This window comes from Gopherus evgoodei, chromosome 2 (genome assembly GCF_007399415.2).
Source record: "Gopherus evgoodei ecotype Sinaloan lineage chromosome 2, rGopEvg1_v1.p, whole genome shotgun sequence".
NCBI lineage: Eukaryota > Metazoa > Chordata > Testudines > Testudinidae > Gopherus > Gopherus evgoodei.
This window is the reverse complement of record NC_044323.1, coordinates 219,437,402-219,454,672: the sequence shown is the minus strand read 5'-3', so window position 1 is coordinate 219,454,672 and position 17,271 is coordinate 219,437,402. Positions and strand designations below refer to the sequence as shown.

General features: G+C 45.7%; 1 protein-coding gene across 3 annotated transcripts in view; it reads left to right on the top strand.

The window, feature by feature from the left end:
• Nucleotides 1-17,271, top strand: part of GAREM1 (GRB2 associated regulator of MAPK1 subtype 1) — a 152,424-nt gene that overhangs the window by 108,751 nt on the left and 26,402 nt on the right. For 2 of the 3 annotated variants that reach the window (XM_030552994.1, XM_030552993.1), the window contains exon 3: nt 11,378-11,508. In XM_030552994.1, the coding sequence (XP_030408854.1) occupies nt 11,378-11,508 (131 nt within the window). Of the gene's footprint in view, nt 1-11,377; nt 11,509-15,917; nt 16,005-17,271 lie in introns of those variants that run through there. The other variant, XM_030552995.1, reaches the window with a different exon arrangement.

Below are 17,271 nucleotides of genomic sequence, written 5' to 3'. Positions count from 1 at the left end.
GGGGTTTCCTCGTCCTCGTCTCCGGATGAGGCAGTGGCGGGTACCTCGTCCTCCAGTCCTCCCCCGCTGGATCTTAGGGCGCACCAAGACCTCCTCCGCCGGGTGGCACAGAATCTGGACTTGCAAGCGGAGGAGGTGTCTGAAATTGAGGACCCGGTGGTGAGCATCCTTTCCGCCGATGCGCCCACCAGAGTGGCCCTGCCCTTTATAAAGACAATCCAGGCCAACGCCAATATCATCTGGCAGTCACCGGCCTCCATCCCTCCGACCGCTCGAGGGGTGGAACGAAAGTACATGGCCCCCTCGAAGGGCTATGAATACTTATATGTTCACCCGACACCCTGCTCGTTAGTGGTCCAGTCGGTGAACGACAGGGAGCGCCACGGGCAAGAGGCCCCAGCGCCCAAGTCGAAGGAGGCGAGAAGGATGGACCTCCTGGGCCGCAAGGTCTATTCGTCGGGGGTGCTACAGCTCAGGGTCTCAAACCAGCAGGCCCTCCTCAGCTGCTACTCCTTCAACTCGTGTGTAGCGGCGGGGAAGTTCGCGGAGCTCTTGCCTCAGGATGCTCGCCAGGAATTTTCCACCATCCTGGACGAGGGCAAGAAAGTAGCAAGAACATCGCTACAGGCCTCCCTTGATGCTGCCGACTCCGCCGCTCGGACCCTGGCCTCGGGGCTCACGATGCGCCGAATTTCCTGGCTGCAGGTCTCTGGCCTTCCGCCGGAGCTCCAACATACAATCCAGGACCTCCCCTTTGAAGGCCAGGGCCTGTTTTCTGATAAAACAGACCCGAGACTAAAAGACCTCAAAGACAACAGGGTCATAATACGGTCGCTCGGCATGCACACGCCTGCGACGCAGCGCAGGCCATTCCAGCAGCAAAACCAGCAGCAGCAGCGGCGGCCGTACCCCCAGTTCCGCCCAAGGCAGGACCTCTCTAGGCGCCGTGGCAGGAACAACCGCCGCAGGCAGTCCAGTGGCCAAACGGGGCAGAACCAAGGCTCCACCAAGGCCCCTCCAGGGCCTAAGCCTTCCTTTTGAAGGTGCGCCCAAGGGCGCAGTACCAGTTTCCCCTCTGGATCCCTCCCCACAGTTTTCCAACCGCCTTTCCTTTTTCCTCCCGGCGTGGACCCGAATAACGTTGGACCGTTGGGTCTTGCGTACAGTGCAGGCCGGTTATCGCCTGCAGTTTTCTTCGCCCCCCCCCCTTCCCCGTCCCTCTTCAGGGACCCCTCTCACGAGCAATTCCTCCGTCAGGAGGTACATGCGCTCCTTGTCAAGGGAGCCGTAGAGGCGGTTCCGGACAACGAGAAGGGCAAGGGATTTTATTCCCGCTACTTTCTAATCCCCAAATCCAAGGGCGGCCTCAGGCCCATCCTCGACTTGCGGGAACTCAACAAGTATATCTTGAAGTTGAAGTTCCGCATGGTATCCCTTGGAACGATCATCCCATCCCTGGATCCCAGAGACTGGTACGCCGCCCTCGATATGCAGGACGCTTATTTTCACATCTCCACTGCCCCCCAACACAGACGTTTTCTCCGCTTTGTGGTCGGCCGCCAACATTATCAGTTTGCGGTCCTTCCGTTTGGCCTCTCTACGGCCCTGAGGGTGTTTACGAAATGCATGGCAGTCGTCGTCGCACACCTTCGACGTTGCTGCATTCATGTCTTCCCCTACCTGGACGACTGGCTGATCCGAGGCACATCGGAGCTGCAGGTCCGCGCCCATGTCGACAGGATCAGCACCCTCTTTGCTGCCTTGGGCCTCGTCATCAATGTGGACAAGTCTACTCTGCTCCCCACGTAGCGGATAGAGTTCATCGGGGCCGTTCTGGACTCTACCCTGGCCAGGGCCTTGCTACCCTTCCCCAGGTTCCAGTCGCTGTCGGCCATCATTCTACGTTTGCAGGCGGCCCCGCTGACCTCTCTGCGAACATGCCTGGCCCTTCTAGGCCACATGGCTGCCTGTACGTTCATAACGGCATATGCCCGTCTCCGCATGAGACCTCTTCGGTCATGGCTCATTGCTCAGTATCGGCCGGCCAGACATTCGTTGGACACAGTCGTCACCGTTCCTCAGAGGGCACTGGACTCTCTTCGCTAGTGGCTGGACCGGTCCATGGTCTGTGCGGGGCTCCCGTTCCATCCGCCCGAATCCTCGGCATCCCTGACCACGGACGCCTCAGATCTGGGCTGGGGAGTGCACTGTGGCACCCAGAGAACTCAGGGCTTGTGGACTTCTCAAGAGATTAACCTCCATATCAACATACGAGAGTTGAGAGCGGTCCGCCTTGCTTGTCAAGCGTTTGTCCATCTCCTTCAAGGTCGTTGTGTCGCGGTGGTCACCGACAACACGACGACCATGTTTTACATCAACAAGCAGGGTGGCACCAGATCCTCTCCCCTGTGTCTTGAGGCAGATCCTCTCCCCTGTGTCTTGAGGCAATGTGCCTCTGGGAGCTTTCCATAGCCCATTCGGTTCACCTTTCCGCCTCCTATCTCCCGGGAGTGCGGAACACTCTGGCAGATTGGCTGAGCAGATCCTTCCGTTCGCACGAGTGGTCCCTCCGTCCGGACGTCGCCCTCTCACTCTTCCAGAGGTGGGGTCATCCCCGGATGGACCTCTTCGCATCCAGGCAGAACAGGAAGTGTCGAGCATTCTGCTCCTTCCAGGGTCGGGAACCAGGGTCTCTAGCAGATGCATTCCTGATCCTATGGACAGCCCACCTGTGTTACGCATTCCCTCCCGTTCTGCTGATACACAGGGTTCTCCTCAAGGTGCGCAGAGAAAGAGCCCGGGTGATTCTCATAGCCCCAGCATGGGCCAGACAGCATTGGTACCCCATGTTGCTGGACCTCTCAGTAGCCAACCCAGTTACCCTGCCCCTACATCGGGACCTGATCACCCAGGACCACGGCAGGCTATGTCACCCGGACCTTCCATCTCTACACCTTACGGCATGGCTCCTGTGTGGTTGACAGGCTCCGAGCTGCGCTGTTCTACCCCGGTTCGGGAGAGTCTCATGGGCAGTAGAAAGCCTTCCACCAGGGCGACTTACTCGGCTAAGTGGAAGCGTTTCTCCTGCTGGTATTCAGAGAAAGCTCTTCGCCCTATGGAGACTCCCGTCACCACTATTTTAGACTACATCTGGTCCCTCAAGACCCAGGGTCTAGAGTTGTCGTCTCTCCGGGTCCACCTAGCGGCCATCTCCGTGTTTCACCCGGGAATGGACGGTTGTTCTGTCTTCTCCCACCCTATGGTGGCCAGATTCCTGAAGGGACTCGAGCGGCTCTATCCACAAATCCACCCTCCAGCCCCTTCATGGGACCTCAACCTGGTCCTAACTCGGCTCATGGGCCCTCCATTCGAGCCATTAGCTATTTGCTCCCTGCTCTACCTCTCGTGGAAGACTGCCTTCCTAGTGGCCATTACCTCAGCTAGACGAGTGTCCGAACTGAGGGCCCTCACAGTGGACCCGCCGTATACCATCTTCCATAAAGACAAGGTACGGCTGAGGCCTCACCCTGCCTTTCTTCCCAAGGTGGTCTCAGCTTTCCATGTTAATCAGGAGATTTTCCTCCCAGTCTTTTTCCCAAAGCCCCATTCGTCCCGCAGAGAGCAACAGCTCCACTCGCTAGATGTACGTCGGGCGCTAGCATTTTATGTGGACAGGACCAAACCCTTTCGCAAGTCCCCCCAGTTATTTGTGGTGGTAGCGGACCAGGTTAAGGGGCTGCCGATTTCCTCCCAGAGGCTATCTTCCTGGGTTACCTCCTGCATCAGAACCTGCTACGACCTGACCCACGTTCCAGCGGGCCATGTGACTGCTCACTCCACCAGAGCACAAGCATCATCGCTGGCTTTCCTGGCCCGTGTACCGATCCAAGAGATTTGTAGGGCGGCGACCTGGTCATCGGTCCACACATTCGCTTCCCATTACGCCCTGGTTCAGCAGTCCAGAGATGATGCGGCCTTTGGCTCTGCAGTACTCCAGGCCGCGACCTCTCACTCCGACCCCACCGCCTAGGTAAGGCTTGGGAATCACCTACCTGGAATGGATATGAGCAATCACTCGAAGAAGAAAAGACGGTTACTCACCTTTGTGACTGTTGTTCTTCGAGATGTGTTGCTCATATCCATTCCACACCCGCCCTCCTTCCCCACTGTCGGAGTAGCCGGCAAGAAGGAACAGAGGAGCGGGTGGGCCGGCAGGGGTATATAGCTGGTGCCATACTGGTGCCACTCTAGGGGGCGACCTGCCAGCCCACTGGAGTTGCTAGGGTAAAAAGTTTCCGGCAGACGTGCATGCGTGGCGCGTACACCTACCTGGAATGGATATGAGCAACACATCTCGAAGAACAACAGTTACAAAGGTGAGTAACCATCTTTTCCTTCTCTACCTCCTCCTCCTCTTTCCCAAGCCACTTCAGTTTGAAATTCATTATTTTGGTCATTCACATCTTTCTTACTCCTTTGACTCTGTCTTTTAAAATCTCTTCTCAATTCTAGTTAAAGTCATTCTGCTCAAAAAGAAAAGCAAAAGTGTTCCCAGAGTCCACTGGCACTTGAGTTCTTATGGGGAATGTTGGCAAAATCAACAGTCTTTCCCAAAATGGTGGAATTTTGTCAAACAGATAAAGAGTCTAAACATTGTAGGCCATGACTGTGGTTCTGGAAAATGCTGAGTATGTTGTCAACGCTCATCATAGTGTGAAATATAAACCTCTGCTTCTCACTCTTGTTATCCCAATGTATTGTCTATTAGTTCCTGAACAGCACTGTGTCCTGCAGATGGAATAACTCACTTGGAGATTTTACTAAATAATCAAAACTTCTGAAAGGCAATACAACTTTTTCTTTAGAGAAGGGTTTGACAAGTAACACATCTGAACAGATGTTTCTGCAGCCTCCACCCTTTCTGTATGGTGGCACAAAAACACTTTACACAGAATGGTCTGTTACAGAATTTCTGTACTGATTTAACAAATTGATTTCACATCTCCTTTTGTGTTTGTGTTAACTCTTACATTGTCTCTGGGAATATGTATTTAATCAATTTTTGTATTCGAACAGGGATTTTTAAAAGTAAAGTACAGTAAAACAGTAATTATAGTAAGTGGAAAGAATTATTACAGTAAAAAGCAAAATCAGTAGTCTCATTACACCTTGTTCTTCTGTTCTGGATTTTGTTAGGGACTGTTTAAGAGGGACTGGACTGGACTGGACTTTTTTCTACAAGAAATGGATCACATAATTTTTAGAGGAAAATGCTGATCTTCTGTGTCAATTATTGCTTTCATCTTTGTAGCTGGAGATCTACAGATTATCCAAATACTAGCAGATGTGGCACTTTCCAAGGGAAGAGCTGCTGCTCTAGGCTTTATTTTTCCCCTTGTTGTTTCATGTTTCCATGCTCATCTTTTTTATCTCGGTTGCATTTACCATTTTCATTGCAAGCACCTTTGCATGAAAATAATCTCATTTCTCCATCTATTTAGGTGGTATCCTAAAAGTGCAATACTGCCTTAATACACTGTCTTTCTTTCCCTGCATCAGAGACCATGTTCTGGTTGTATTGGTGTGTACTGGTTTCATTGCATTGGTTAACAAGAAAAACCCTTTATTAGGCTTTTACAATTTGATTGTGCTAATATAAAATGTGCCATGATATGAGAGTTGCATGTGCACGCCTCTGAAAACATTTTATTTTTCATTCCTGACAATACTTCATTATCAAATACCTAAATAAAATGAAGATAAGTCATGTTGTGATTGTGGTTCAAGCTTCTGTTAATTTTGTAAAGTTTTCTGGTTAAATTGACCTTCTCTCAACAGTAGTAGTGTTTTACTACACTCTGCGTGCAGTATTGTTTGATTGTTAGTTTTAAAACAAAAACAAAGTCTTGTCTTTAGGAGATGAATAACTTACAGGTACATTTGTTCCAAAATGCCCAGAGTATATATTCATTTTGTGTGTCTGTGTTTAGAAGAACATCATTAAGGTTGCAAAGTCAAACACTCCCAAGAAATTCCAGAATTCATGTTGCCTGTACAACCATAATTCTGCCCCCTTGTGCATATGTGTTTAATAGTCTTTAGTTACATGAACACACACTACTTCCCCCACAGGCCCTTGCCTTATTCAATGCACAGTATACAATGCTCGCTTAATGAGCAGCTATTCAATATTTTGTTTTCTCCTTGTTCAGCATGCGGCCTCGGGCTTTACTGCATACAGTTCAAACTCTGCTCTGAAGACAGAATTATTAATTTCCTCATGGACTTTTCTGCAGTTCTCATCACTATATTATCCGAGTGCTTCATAAACATTAATTTGTCTTCACACAGCCCCTGTGAGATGAGTGGGTATTATTGTTCCGATTTTACAACAGGAAGCTGAGGAACAGAGAGATTAAGATCAAAAGCAGCTATTTATTTAGCGGAAGCTAACCCCGCCCAGGGAGCTCCCTCTCCCCTCTGTGGCAGCTAACCCCACCTGGGGAGACCCCTGCCACAGCAGCTAACCCCATCTGGGCAGCCTGCCCCAGCTCACCTCAATTCTGCCTCCTCCGCTGAGCATGCTGGTGCTGCTCTAATTCTCCTCCCTTCCCAGGCTTGTGATGCCAATTGAAGGAGACTTAGAGCGGGGGCTGTGTGTTCAGCGGAGGAGGCACAGTGGAGGTGATTTGGGACTGGGAGCGGTTCCCCTGTGTGCCCCTCCCCCCCCCGCCGCCGTTTCTGCAGGCGGGCCACCTAGTTTGCCTAAGTGGTTGCACCAGCCCTGCCCATTTGGGACAGGTAGGACCTGATTTTTTTTTTTTTTTCTTCAGAGTATGTAGCATTATACAGCACTTGGTATGTTCAAAGCACAGCTCCCACTGACTTGATTTGCAGCCAGGAGTGCTCAGCATTACTGCAGATCAGACTCTCGGTCTCAACTGGTGCATACAGAAAAGGAGAAACCAAACTTTGCACAGGTTACTCACCATCACATAGGAACTTTGTGCCAGAGGCAGGGATAGAATCCAATTCTCTAGAGCAGCATTCAAGTGCCTTAATTCTGAAAAGTTGGTCCAATAAGAGATATTACCTCACTCACTTTTTCTCTCTAACTCTGAGACCTCATTCACTATACACCTTCCAACTTCTGCAACATATGAACCAGGGGTCCTACAGAAAAGTCTCCCTCACTACAAAAGACTGATTGATCCCCAGAACTAGTTCATTCTATACACTAGAATGGCAAGGTCTTGTGGGAAAAAATGTAGCAGTGCAAGGGAGCTCAAGAAGTCACCTAGTCCAGTCCCCTACATGGAGGCAGGACAAGTATACCTAGTAGGGCTGTTGGTTAATTCACAGAATTAACTCAAAAAATTAATCACAATGAAAAAATTAATCGCTGTTTTAATTGCGCTGTTTCAATACCAGTTGAAATTTATTAAATATTTTTGAATGTTTTTCTACATTTTCAAATATATTGATTTCAATTACAACACAGAATACCAAGGGTACAGTGCTCACTTTATTATTTTTTATTACACAATAAATAGTATTTTTCAGTTCACCTCATACAAGTACCATAGTGAAATCTCTTTATTGCGAAAGCACAACTTACAAATGTCAATTTCTTTTTTGTTACATAACTGCACTCAAAAACAAAACAATGTAAAATTTTAGAGCCTACGGGTGTGTCTATACTACCCGCCGATGCAGCAGGTAGTAATCGATCTATTGAGGATCGATTATCGTGTCTCATCTAGACGCGATAAATCAATTCGCAAATTGACGCCCGTACTCCACCTCGGCAGGAGGAGTAAGCAGTGTCGATGGGGGACCCGCAGCAGTCAACTCGCCGCTGTGAGAACAGCCAGGTAAGTTGAACTAAGATACTTTGACTTCATAACTGAAGTTGCGTATCTTAGATCGATTTCCCCCCTCCAGTGTAGACCAGCCCTACAAGTCCACTTAGTCCTACTTCTTGTTCAGCCAATTGCTAAGAGAAACAAATTTGTTTACATTTAGAGATGATAATGCTGCCCGCTTCTTATTTGCAGTGTCACCTGAAAGTGAGAACAGTCGTTCACATATCACTTTTGTAGCCAGCATTGCAGGGTGTTTATATGCCAGATATGCTAAACATTCATATGCCTCTTCCTTCTTCAGCCACCTTCCTGAGGACATGCTTCCATGCTGATGATACTCGTTAATTAAATCTGTCACTGAACTCCTTGGGGAGATAATTGCTCTGTTTTACCTGTATTCTGCCATATATTTCATATTATAGTAGTTTCAGATGATGACCCAGCACATGTTGTTCATTTTAAGAACACTTTCACTGCAAATCTGACAAAACGCAAAGAAGATACCAATGTGAGATTTCTAAGGCTAGATACAGCACTCGACTCAAGGTTTAGGAATCTGCAGTGCCTTCCAAAATCTGAGAGGGATGAGGTGTGGAGCAAGCTCTCAGAAGTCTTAAAAGAGCAACACTTCGATGTGAAAACTACAGAACCCGAACTACCAAAAAAGAAAGTCAGCCTTCTGCTGGTGGCATCTGACTCAGATGATGAAAAGAACTTGCATTGGTCTGCACTGCTTTGGATCATTCTCCAGAGGAACTCGTCATCCGCATGGACACACATCCTCTGGAATTGTGGTTTAAGAATGAAGGAACATATGAATCATTTGCACATCTGGCGTATAAATATTTTGTGACCAGCTACAACAATGCCATGCAGATGCCTGTTCTCACTTTCAGGTGATATTGTAAACAAAAAGTGGGCAGCATTATCTCCTGCAAATGTAAATAAGCTTGTTTGTCTGAGCGTTTGACTGACTGAGAAGTAGGACTGAGTGGACTGTAGGCTCTAAAGTTTTACGGTGTTTGTTTGTTTGTTTGTTTTTAATGCAGGGGGTTTTTTTGTACATAAGTCTACATTTGTGAGTTGCACTCTTATGAAAAAGAGATTGCACTACAGTACTTGTATTAGGTGAATTGAAAAATACTTTTTTGATTTTTACAGTGTAAATATTTGTAATCAAACATACTATAAAGTGAGCACTGTACACTTTGTATTCCGTGTTGTAATTGAAATAATTATATTTGAAAAAGTAGAAAACATCAAAAAATATTTAAATAAGTTGTATTCTATTAACAGTGCGATTAATTGAGATAAACTTTTTTTAATCCCTTGACAGCCCTAATACCTAGTATGCAAAAAGAGCATATGATCATGTAATTGAAGACCTGTATTGTAGTGCATATGTGTAAGGAGCTGAATTAAGGTTGCTCAGGCAAGGGAAGCATTGAGAACACAGGAGTGACAGTCGCTCAACTTTTAGTTTCAGTCCCTGGATCCAGACCTGGCCTGGCCCACAGCGGCCTAAAGCTGCAGTTGTAGGTAAAATCTTGCTCAGTCCTTTGCAGCCCTGGGCTGGAGCATGCTCAGTGAGGAGAGTCTCTGTTAAGCTCTAGCAAGTCTCTACTGATCATGTGGGAACTGTGACTCTTCAAAGGCTTATAACTTGGCCCTGCTCCAAAATAATGGGTGGGGGAGGGCTTGAGTTTTGCCTATGCTAAAAAACAACTTATTTGTCCCTTGCCTCATTCTTGGAAACAGCTGGACTGTTTTGGTTGAAATTTTCCCAACAACCATTATGGAAAATTTCAGCCCAAACGGTTAAAGTTTGGCAAAGCTTTATAAGCAACTGAAAACAGGGTATTATTGTGGTGGGAAATGTCAGGGAACTTTTAAGAGGCTACTAACCCTGCCTATCATACTTTAAAACTACCATGGAATCTGTACAAGGGCAAACTCCTACCTTATGAGTCCACCCGAAGTCCACCCCTTAAACACTGCTGTTCTACCCTGATTAGAAGATTAGCCTCCATTTGTCAGCAGTGGCTTGTAGTCAGATGGGACACTTGGAGTGGATCCTCCTGGTTATAAGAGAGAGGGGGGCTGCTGTCAGGGCTCCTGGACTGTGAGATTTGCTTCCCCCACCCCACTTGGTTCAAAGCAGTCAAAATTTGGGGAGCTTCTGGCATGCCCCAAAAGATGTCTGTCTAATAAGGTTTTTGAACAGGGCAGAAGGTATGTTCCCTAGATGAAGGGGCAGGAGACATGTTTTTAGGTGGTTTGCCGGCTGAGTTCCTGTTGAATTGATGATAATTTTGATGCTTCGGCGATCAAATTGTATTTGTTAATGGTGTGTTAGAGTGCCTGGAGCCTTGGATAGGTACCTTTTTAGCTATTTAAAATCTAAACAAATTAAACCACCAGTTTTTCTGTCTGGAGTCATTGCTTGAGACACATTTCACTGTATTGTATTGTTGATGGAGAATATCCTGTAGGATACTAATATCAGTATTTTTCAAAACTGGGGGGAATCACTCCACTGATTAAATTAATCTCACCAATATACTAAGCATGTATGTAGTGTCTGTCCCAGCTTTAGCTACTGCTCTTTAGAACAAAAGTTTACTTTCAAATTGTACGTTCATATTGCATAAAAAGAAATGCGGTAAATGAGGTGATTATTCAGGATCGTATAAACATTCCTTCTAAAATCCTGAATGTGACCACAGTATTAGGGTCTGGGCAGAGATTTGTCTTCTGAGACATTTAGAAAAGTAATAAAATTAAAATGTCTGTTGTGGTGTGGGATTAAGTTAGCAGGGAACACTTATTTCCAAGATTTCATAATTTATTTACTTTAGAAGGGGAATACGTTATCTTCCACAAAGTTTTAAATAGGTGTGTGTGTGCGCATGTGTTTGTTTAAAGGTACACGTTTTTAATGATGGATTAAATGGAGCTAGCTCTAACAAGTAATTTGAAAAATTGTTTCTGATTGTAAACTGTCATGTGGAAAGCATTCAGCCAGTACACTACTGTTACCAAAATATGGTGTAAGGAAATTTGGTTTAAATGTAACCCCTTTACTTCAGTCTAATGACACTTTTAAAAATTTCAGAACTATTTTTGGTTTCTTTGTGGCACAAGGTTTTTTTGTGTTTTCTATAAATCAAGGTATTCTAAGAGATTTCTACACAGAAGCTGTAAGGTATAAGTGTACACATGTAGAAGCACTAGTAGTTACTTGCCAGTTCTAGAGAGCATCTGATAAGATACCTTTTTAATTTGACTTCACCTCCCACACATTCTTGTAATTCTGGGTTAGTGAAACTTGGTCGCTTTTCATTTGAAAGCTTATGAAGACTCTTTTGCAATCTCTTCTGTTGTTGCTTAACTATTAATAATCAGACAAAACTGACCGAGCATCATAGTGAAGGAGTGAGCAAGCAGTTGCCACAGTGACAGCTGTCCAATGTAAATATCTTACCACTCTTCTGTTTATCATCTGTTTTCAGGGCAGTTTAAGCTGCTGGAACAAGACCGAGATATTAAGGAGCCAGTGCAGTATTTTAACAGTGTGGAGGAGGTGGCTAAAGCATTTCCTGAACGAGTTTACGTCATGGAGGAAATAACATTCAACGTTAAGGTAGCCCCTGAATAAATATTTGTCCCCATCTAAATGATTAACTGGTACAATCTTTATATACATGGCAAACGAGCAACTGTGTTATGTGGTTAAAAGTGACTTTAAGACAGATGAGTCCTTAGTCATATATTCGTAGGCAGTGATCTTCAGTATAATTTTTTGTAGTATTAAAACGGTGTGTTCTTCAAGGGCCCTTTTGATCCTACAGCCCAGCAGCGAAGCACCCCCAATAATCCATCCAGCTAACTCAAGTGCTGTTGCCAGATTCTAGACAAAGTGTCTTTTGTTTCACCCCCCAAAAGCAGTCTGGATTTTACTCCCTGCTAAGCAACAGCTGCTCCACTCGGTCTCCAGAAAGCCTCATTTCCAGACAGTGTGTAGGGTACTGTGATGGAGTTACTTGTCTCTAATCAGATGGCAGACTACTGCAGTTAAATAGCATTGCATATAAATCAAAACAACAAAAAAACCCACTTGCTTTTCTTGTGTACATCTTGAGTCTGTGAGAGGATCAGAGATTCACAGTGGGAAAGGGTTTCCTGTGGCCACACACGAGCACTCAGACTGAAACTGCATTAAATAGGACAGTGTCTGAATCCATCCACATGCATTCTCACCTGTAGTTTCAGTAGGATACAGTGCAAGCCAGTTCAGTGCCCAACACGGGTCACAGCAGTCTCAAGGCTGATGTAATTTGTGCCAGTTGGAACACCAACGAGGGTTGTTACATAACTCCTTGGAGCTGGAGCACGTAGGAACTAACCATACCTCCTACGCTGGTGTGGGAGCGAGCTGGTTATGCTGGCTTTACACCGCCAGCGAGTCCTCTGCCCAAGAGGAATTCCTAGCTAGCTCCTTCATCTCTCTTGCGCTGCTGCAGCAGAGGACCAGAGTTTCGCCCGTAGTTTCGACACACGTGAAGCATGATGTTTGAAAGGATGCTATATAAATGTGAAATATGATTTAACTCACGCATTCATTTTGTCACTACATCTTTCAAAACAGCACATTGTTTTCATATAGACTCTCTTGATTAACCTGAATGTGTATAACTGCATTCCAAGGACAAAGCTAAACATACATAAGATTAAATACATTCTTATAGTGGGACTCATAGCTCTGTGCAACACTGTACAAATGTATTGGCATTATTTAACTGATCAATGGAAAAATTAAAATGCAGTCAGTGAAATGCACACTATGATTTTATAGGGTGAGGAGTATACAGCTATAAGCTTGTTAAATGTAAAATGTTCCCACATAAGCTGGATAGAATTTTTAAAAAATACTTTGCCAATTCAGTATGCCTAAAGTTAAATGCAGCATGCTGTTTTGATATCAATACTGTATTCAGAAAATTGCTCTATACAGTAATATGCTTCCGTTTAAAAAAATTCCATGTTTAATAGTGGGTTAAACAGGTGCCTTAGCCTTTTTCCCCCCTGAAACTTGCCCCTGCCTGCAGGTATATGGGATCTTGGGGAGCAATTACCACACAGCTGGGGTTCCAATTAATTTCTTTATTAAAGGGAAAAAAAAGGAAGTGGTGGGAATTTAATAATGAAATACGATGGGATGGGGTGTATAGGTTGTTTACAATAGACAACGATGGGGGGGTTCTTCTTATTGAACAGTGTAGGGAGTTCTAATAGTGGGCTACAGCAAGTGGGGTTCAGCACAATGGGATACAGTACAGTCAATAAGCAACTCTAGATACAGTGTGGAAATGCAAAGCGTACCCAAAAGAAATGCAAAATAAAATGGTAGCTTGTATATGAGTTAATAGCTAGATACACAATGTAACACAGTGGCATCAATGTAAATACAAAGTATATCAGAAAAGTGGAGGCAACCAATGGGGTGTTATAATTACAAGTAAAATGTGAGTTACAGTACAACAATACAATATCAATATAAAGGCTGGGTCAAGAAACAGGAGGGGGGGAGTGAGTGATTAGTGGTATGCAGACGAGCGGCTGGAAGCAGCGAGAGACTCTGAAGCCCTGCAGGGTAAGGACAACGGAGCAGTGTGATGGTGATCTTCGGTAGGGGAGGGGCAGCGGAGGGCGATGCAGACGCGGGAGGGGGGAAGCAGCAAGGAGCTGGGAAGTTCGGAGAGAGTGTAGATGCGGGGGAAAAGCAGCAAAGGGTTATAACGGAGACACGGAGGAGCACACAGAGGGGGAGATTGGAGCGGGGGGAAAGCAGACATGGGAAAGTTCAGGGAGAGATTGGGACAGCGGGAAGGCGAATTTAAGCAGCAAAAACCTTATCTATCTTAACCAACGACTAGGCAAAACAACAAATATCACAATTCTAAGCAAAGCTATAACAAGCAACTATAGGGAGCAACAAAACAGTAAACTATAACAAGGCAGGTGAAACTTGCAAGCTCTACAATCTTAACAAACTATGACTTATTAAACTAAAAAAAACAAGACCTATGGTGCACCTTATGCTATGGGGAGGTTACAGAGGGCAGAGTGGTATGTGTCCAGGACCCAGCTCCCAAGGAAGCCAAGGGATGGTGGCTACAGCGGTGGATACAGCTGAAAGCAGAGAGCCCCAAGGCAAAGCCCACAGGAGCAGAGCTTAGCAGCGGCACAAACTTATTTTTAGCGGCAAAGAACCTTGGAGTTTAAGAGAGGTTTTAAGACACAGACCAAGGTTTAGCTTGAGTCTGTGTGCTGGGGAAACAGAGCCAGCAGCTAAAATAATAAAATAAAAGTATAGAAAGTTTTACAGAGGGATTCTTACCAGTCCCCAAGGCAGCTGCAAAGGCAGAAGCAGCAGCAACATCAGAAGAGGCAAGGAGGGCTCGGTACAGTCTCAATAATCAGGAAATCTCTCAGGTAGCAATTTGTTCTTCGTGGGGGGGGGCGTTCAAAAAATGGGGGTACGCTCAAAAATAAAACGAGAGCGGAGAAAGGACCCCCCAGAACCCCTGGCTGATCAGACCAGGCAGCAATGCAGGAACCTTTCTGAGGTGTGTTTCAAAAATGTCTGGTTTTAAAGGCAAACTTGGGCAGTTTCCCGCCAGTAATCCTGATAGGCTCCCTCTGTCACAGGGGAGGGGGCACAGGAAAAAAACTGAAGGTAAGCCCAGAGACATGCCTGGACATAGTCCTGTGCAATAGGTGACTCAAGAGCACATGAGGCCTATGACTCATGCCCAGGATCTTAAAAACACATTAGGTCTTGCAGCTCTGGACATTGCCTACCCTACACCAAGCCCAGGCTCAACGAGGTGATAACAGGACTAACCCTTTGAACAGGGCAGTGGTCCCACTTAGCACGCAGCACAAGTGGCCATCCCTTTGAGAAGGGCAGTGGCCATTGTAAACAACTTAACAGCCAGGGAAGGGCGGCCACAGGAGAACAGAAAACAAAATGGAGTCTGGGGACAGCTGTAAGAAACAAAATGGAATAGGGGATAGCTGTAACAGACAAAACTGTTTCAAATTATTGATATCTGTCCAGACCAGGGGTGGCGAGCCTGAGAAGGAGCCAGAATTTACCCATGTACATTGTCAAAGAGCCACAGTAATACGTCAGCAACCCCTCACTAGCTCCCCCACCACACTGCTCCCAGTGCCTCCCACCCACCGGCAGCCCTGCCAGTCATTGCCTCTCCCTCCCCGCACCTCCTGATCAGCTGTTTCCTGGTGTGCAGGAGACTTGGGGGTGGGGGGGAGGAGTGAGGGCACAGCAGGCTCAGGGGAGGGCATGGGAAGGGATGGAGTGGGGGCAGGGCCCATGGCAGAGCCAGGGGTTGAGCAGCGAACACCCACTAGCACATTGGAAAGTTGGTGCCTGTTGCTCCAGCCCTGGAGTTGCTGCCTATACAAGGAGCTGCATATTAACTTCTCAAGAGCCGCATGTGGCTCCAGAGCCACAGGTTGGCCACCCCTGGTCCAGACCAAACAAACCTGTTTACGTCCAAAAATAAAAACAAAAGTGAAGTAATGTAACAGGATTGGCTAACAGTTTAAGTGTTAACTTTTTATAAGACTGTAACAAAATAAATATTGTACAATATAAATGCCATATGTGTAAGAGCCTATGAAACTGACGTAAGCACTGGAGACGACTAAAGTTTATCATGTCTATATACAGTGAATCATTCCAGTTTTATATGTTGTAAAATAATACAGCATTATTCGGTATTCAAATACAAGAAGGAAAGAAAAAGGCTAATGTAACATAGTTGTTGCATCCGAGTGTATGCAGCATTGACATGGAAGCTCACGAGAAGTTCTTGGAATCTGCACTAAGGGTTCTTCAACTTAGGAGTTGTGATTTCTTCTCCCTCCACCACTCTTCCCATAGGCAGGGTTCTGGCTAGATCCCAGCTGGATGGAGGGTGGGTGCTGGCATGGGAGAAGGTTGAGAATCGCTGATCTATCCAGTAGAGACCTCTGCCGAGGAAATCTTGTAACCAAAGGTGTGGTGTCAGTATTCTGATAACAGAAAACACTTAAATCAAGAATTAGAAGGTGAGCCTGTTTGTTTGTTTGTTTGTTTGTTTGTTTGTTTGTTTGTTTGTTTGTTTGTTTGTTTGTTGTTAATATGACTTATATTAAAAGGAAACCCAAATGCTGTACTAGGCTTGATAGGCAAGCCAGGAGAATCTCCTGCCACTGTGACAGGGTTTTGTAAAATATCTGCCCAGTTACTATAGTTCCATACACATACATCATGTTAGTATTGTTGCATGCACAGCAAAGCAATTTTACTTCAGTCCTATTCTATCAATTAACATCATAGTGCAATAAAATATAGGCAGTATTATAAAAATCAATTTTCTTTTACTCTTAAACTTCTTCTCTCACAGGTCAGTGCAGAGTTTGCTTCCTGTTTTGAATCCCTCTCCGTCCACTCCTTTGTTATGTTTCATACCCGTCTGCTTTTCCTGCCACAGTTTGTTCTCCAAACTTTCACTCCTAGCTTTCCCTCACCTTTATTATGTTTCCAGGTGCAAAAAATAGAGGTCTGGTGGTTAGGATTTCTCACTAACAGGTAACTTTCAAAGGAAAAACTCCTGTCTTCTCTGATGCACCAGGGTAACAGCTATGTTGCTCCCCATCCCTGCACATTGAACCGGCCATAAATATGCACCTGCTGCGCCTGTTATGGCTGGTCCAGTGTGATCCTTGCTTCTCCATCTAAATGCCTGTGGTGGGGCAGGATTTGCAGTCAGCACTGTAAAGAGGAGAAAACCTGGCTTTTGATGTAGCTATGGATGTTGTGAATTTGAATCTTGCTGTTTATGGGATAAAAGGCTATTTTATTTTACTATACTTTGTGGGGAAAATGACTCCTTTTTCCTTAATAACTGACATCTAGGTGCAGGGGGAATCTTTTCGCTTCTTCCCCTTATATCTGTGGCAGGCAGACATGGCGCAAAATCTGCTGGGTCATCTGTGAGATAGAAGAGGCAGTGCATGTGGCTGGAGTACAGTTCTGTGTAACAGTAGGCAGAAATGGGAATTGAAGATTTATTATAGAATTATTAACAATTTATGAGTCCTTCTATATCAACATTGTTTTCCTAATGGGTAAAGAGCCCATAGGTGGGTGGGTGGGTGTGTGTGTGTGTGTGTGTGTGTGTGTGTGTGTGTGTGTGTGTGTGTGTGTGTGTGTGTGTGTGTGTGTGTGTGTGTGTGTGTGTGTGAGAGAGAGAGAGAATTTAGAATATTCTGGATACAGACTTTCTTAGATTCATATTTAATCTACACGGAAATGAGAACTGGAAAATTTTAA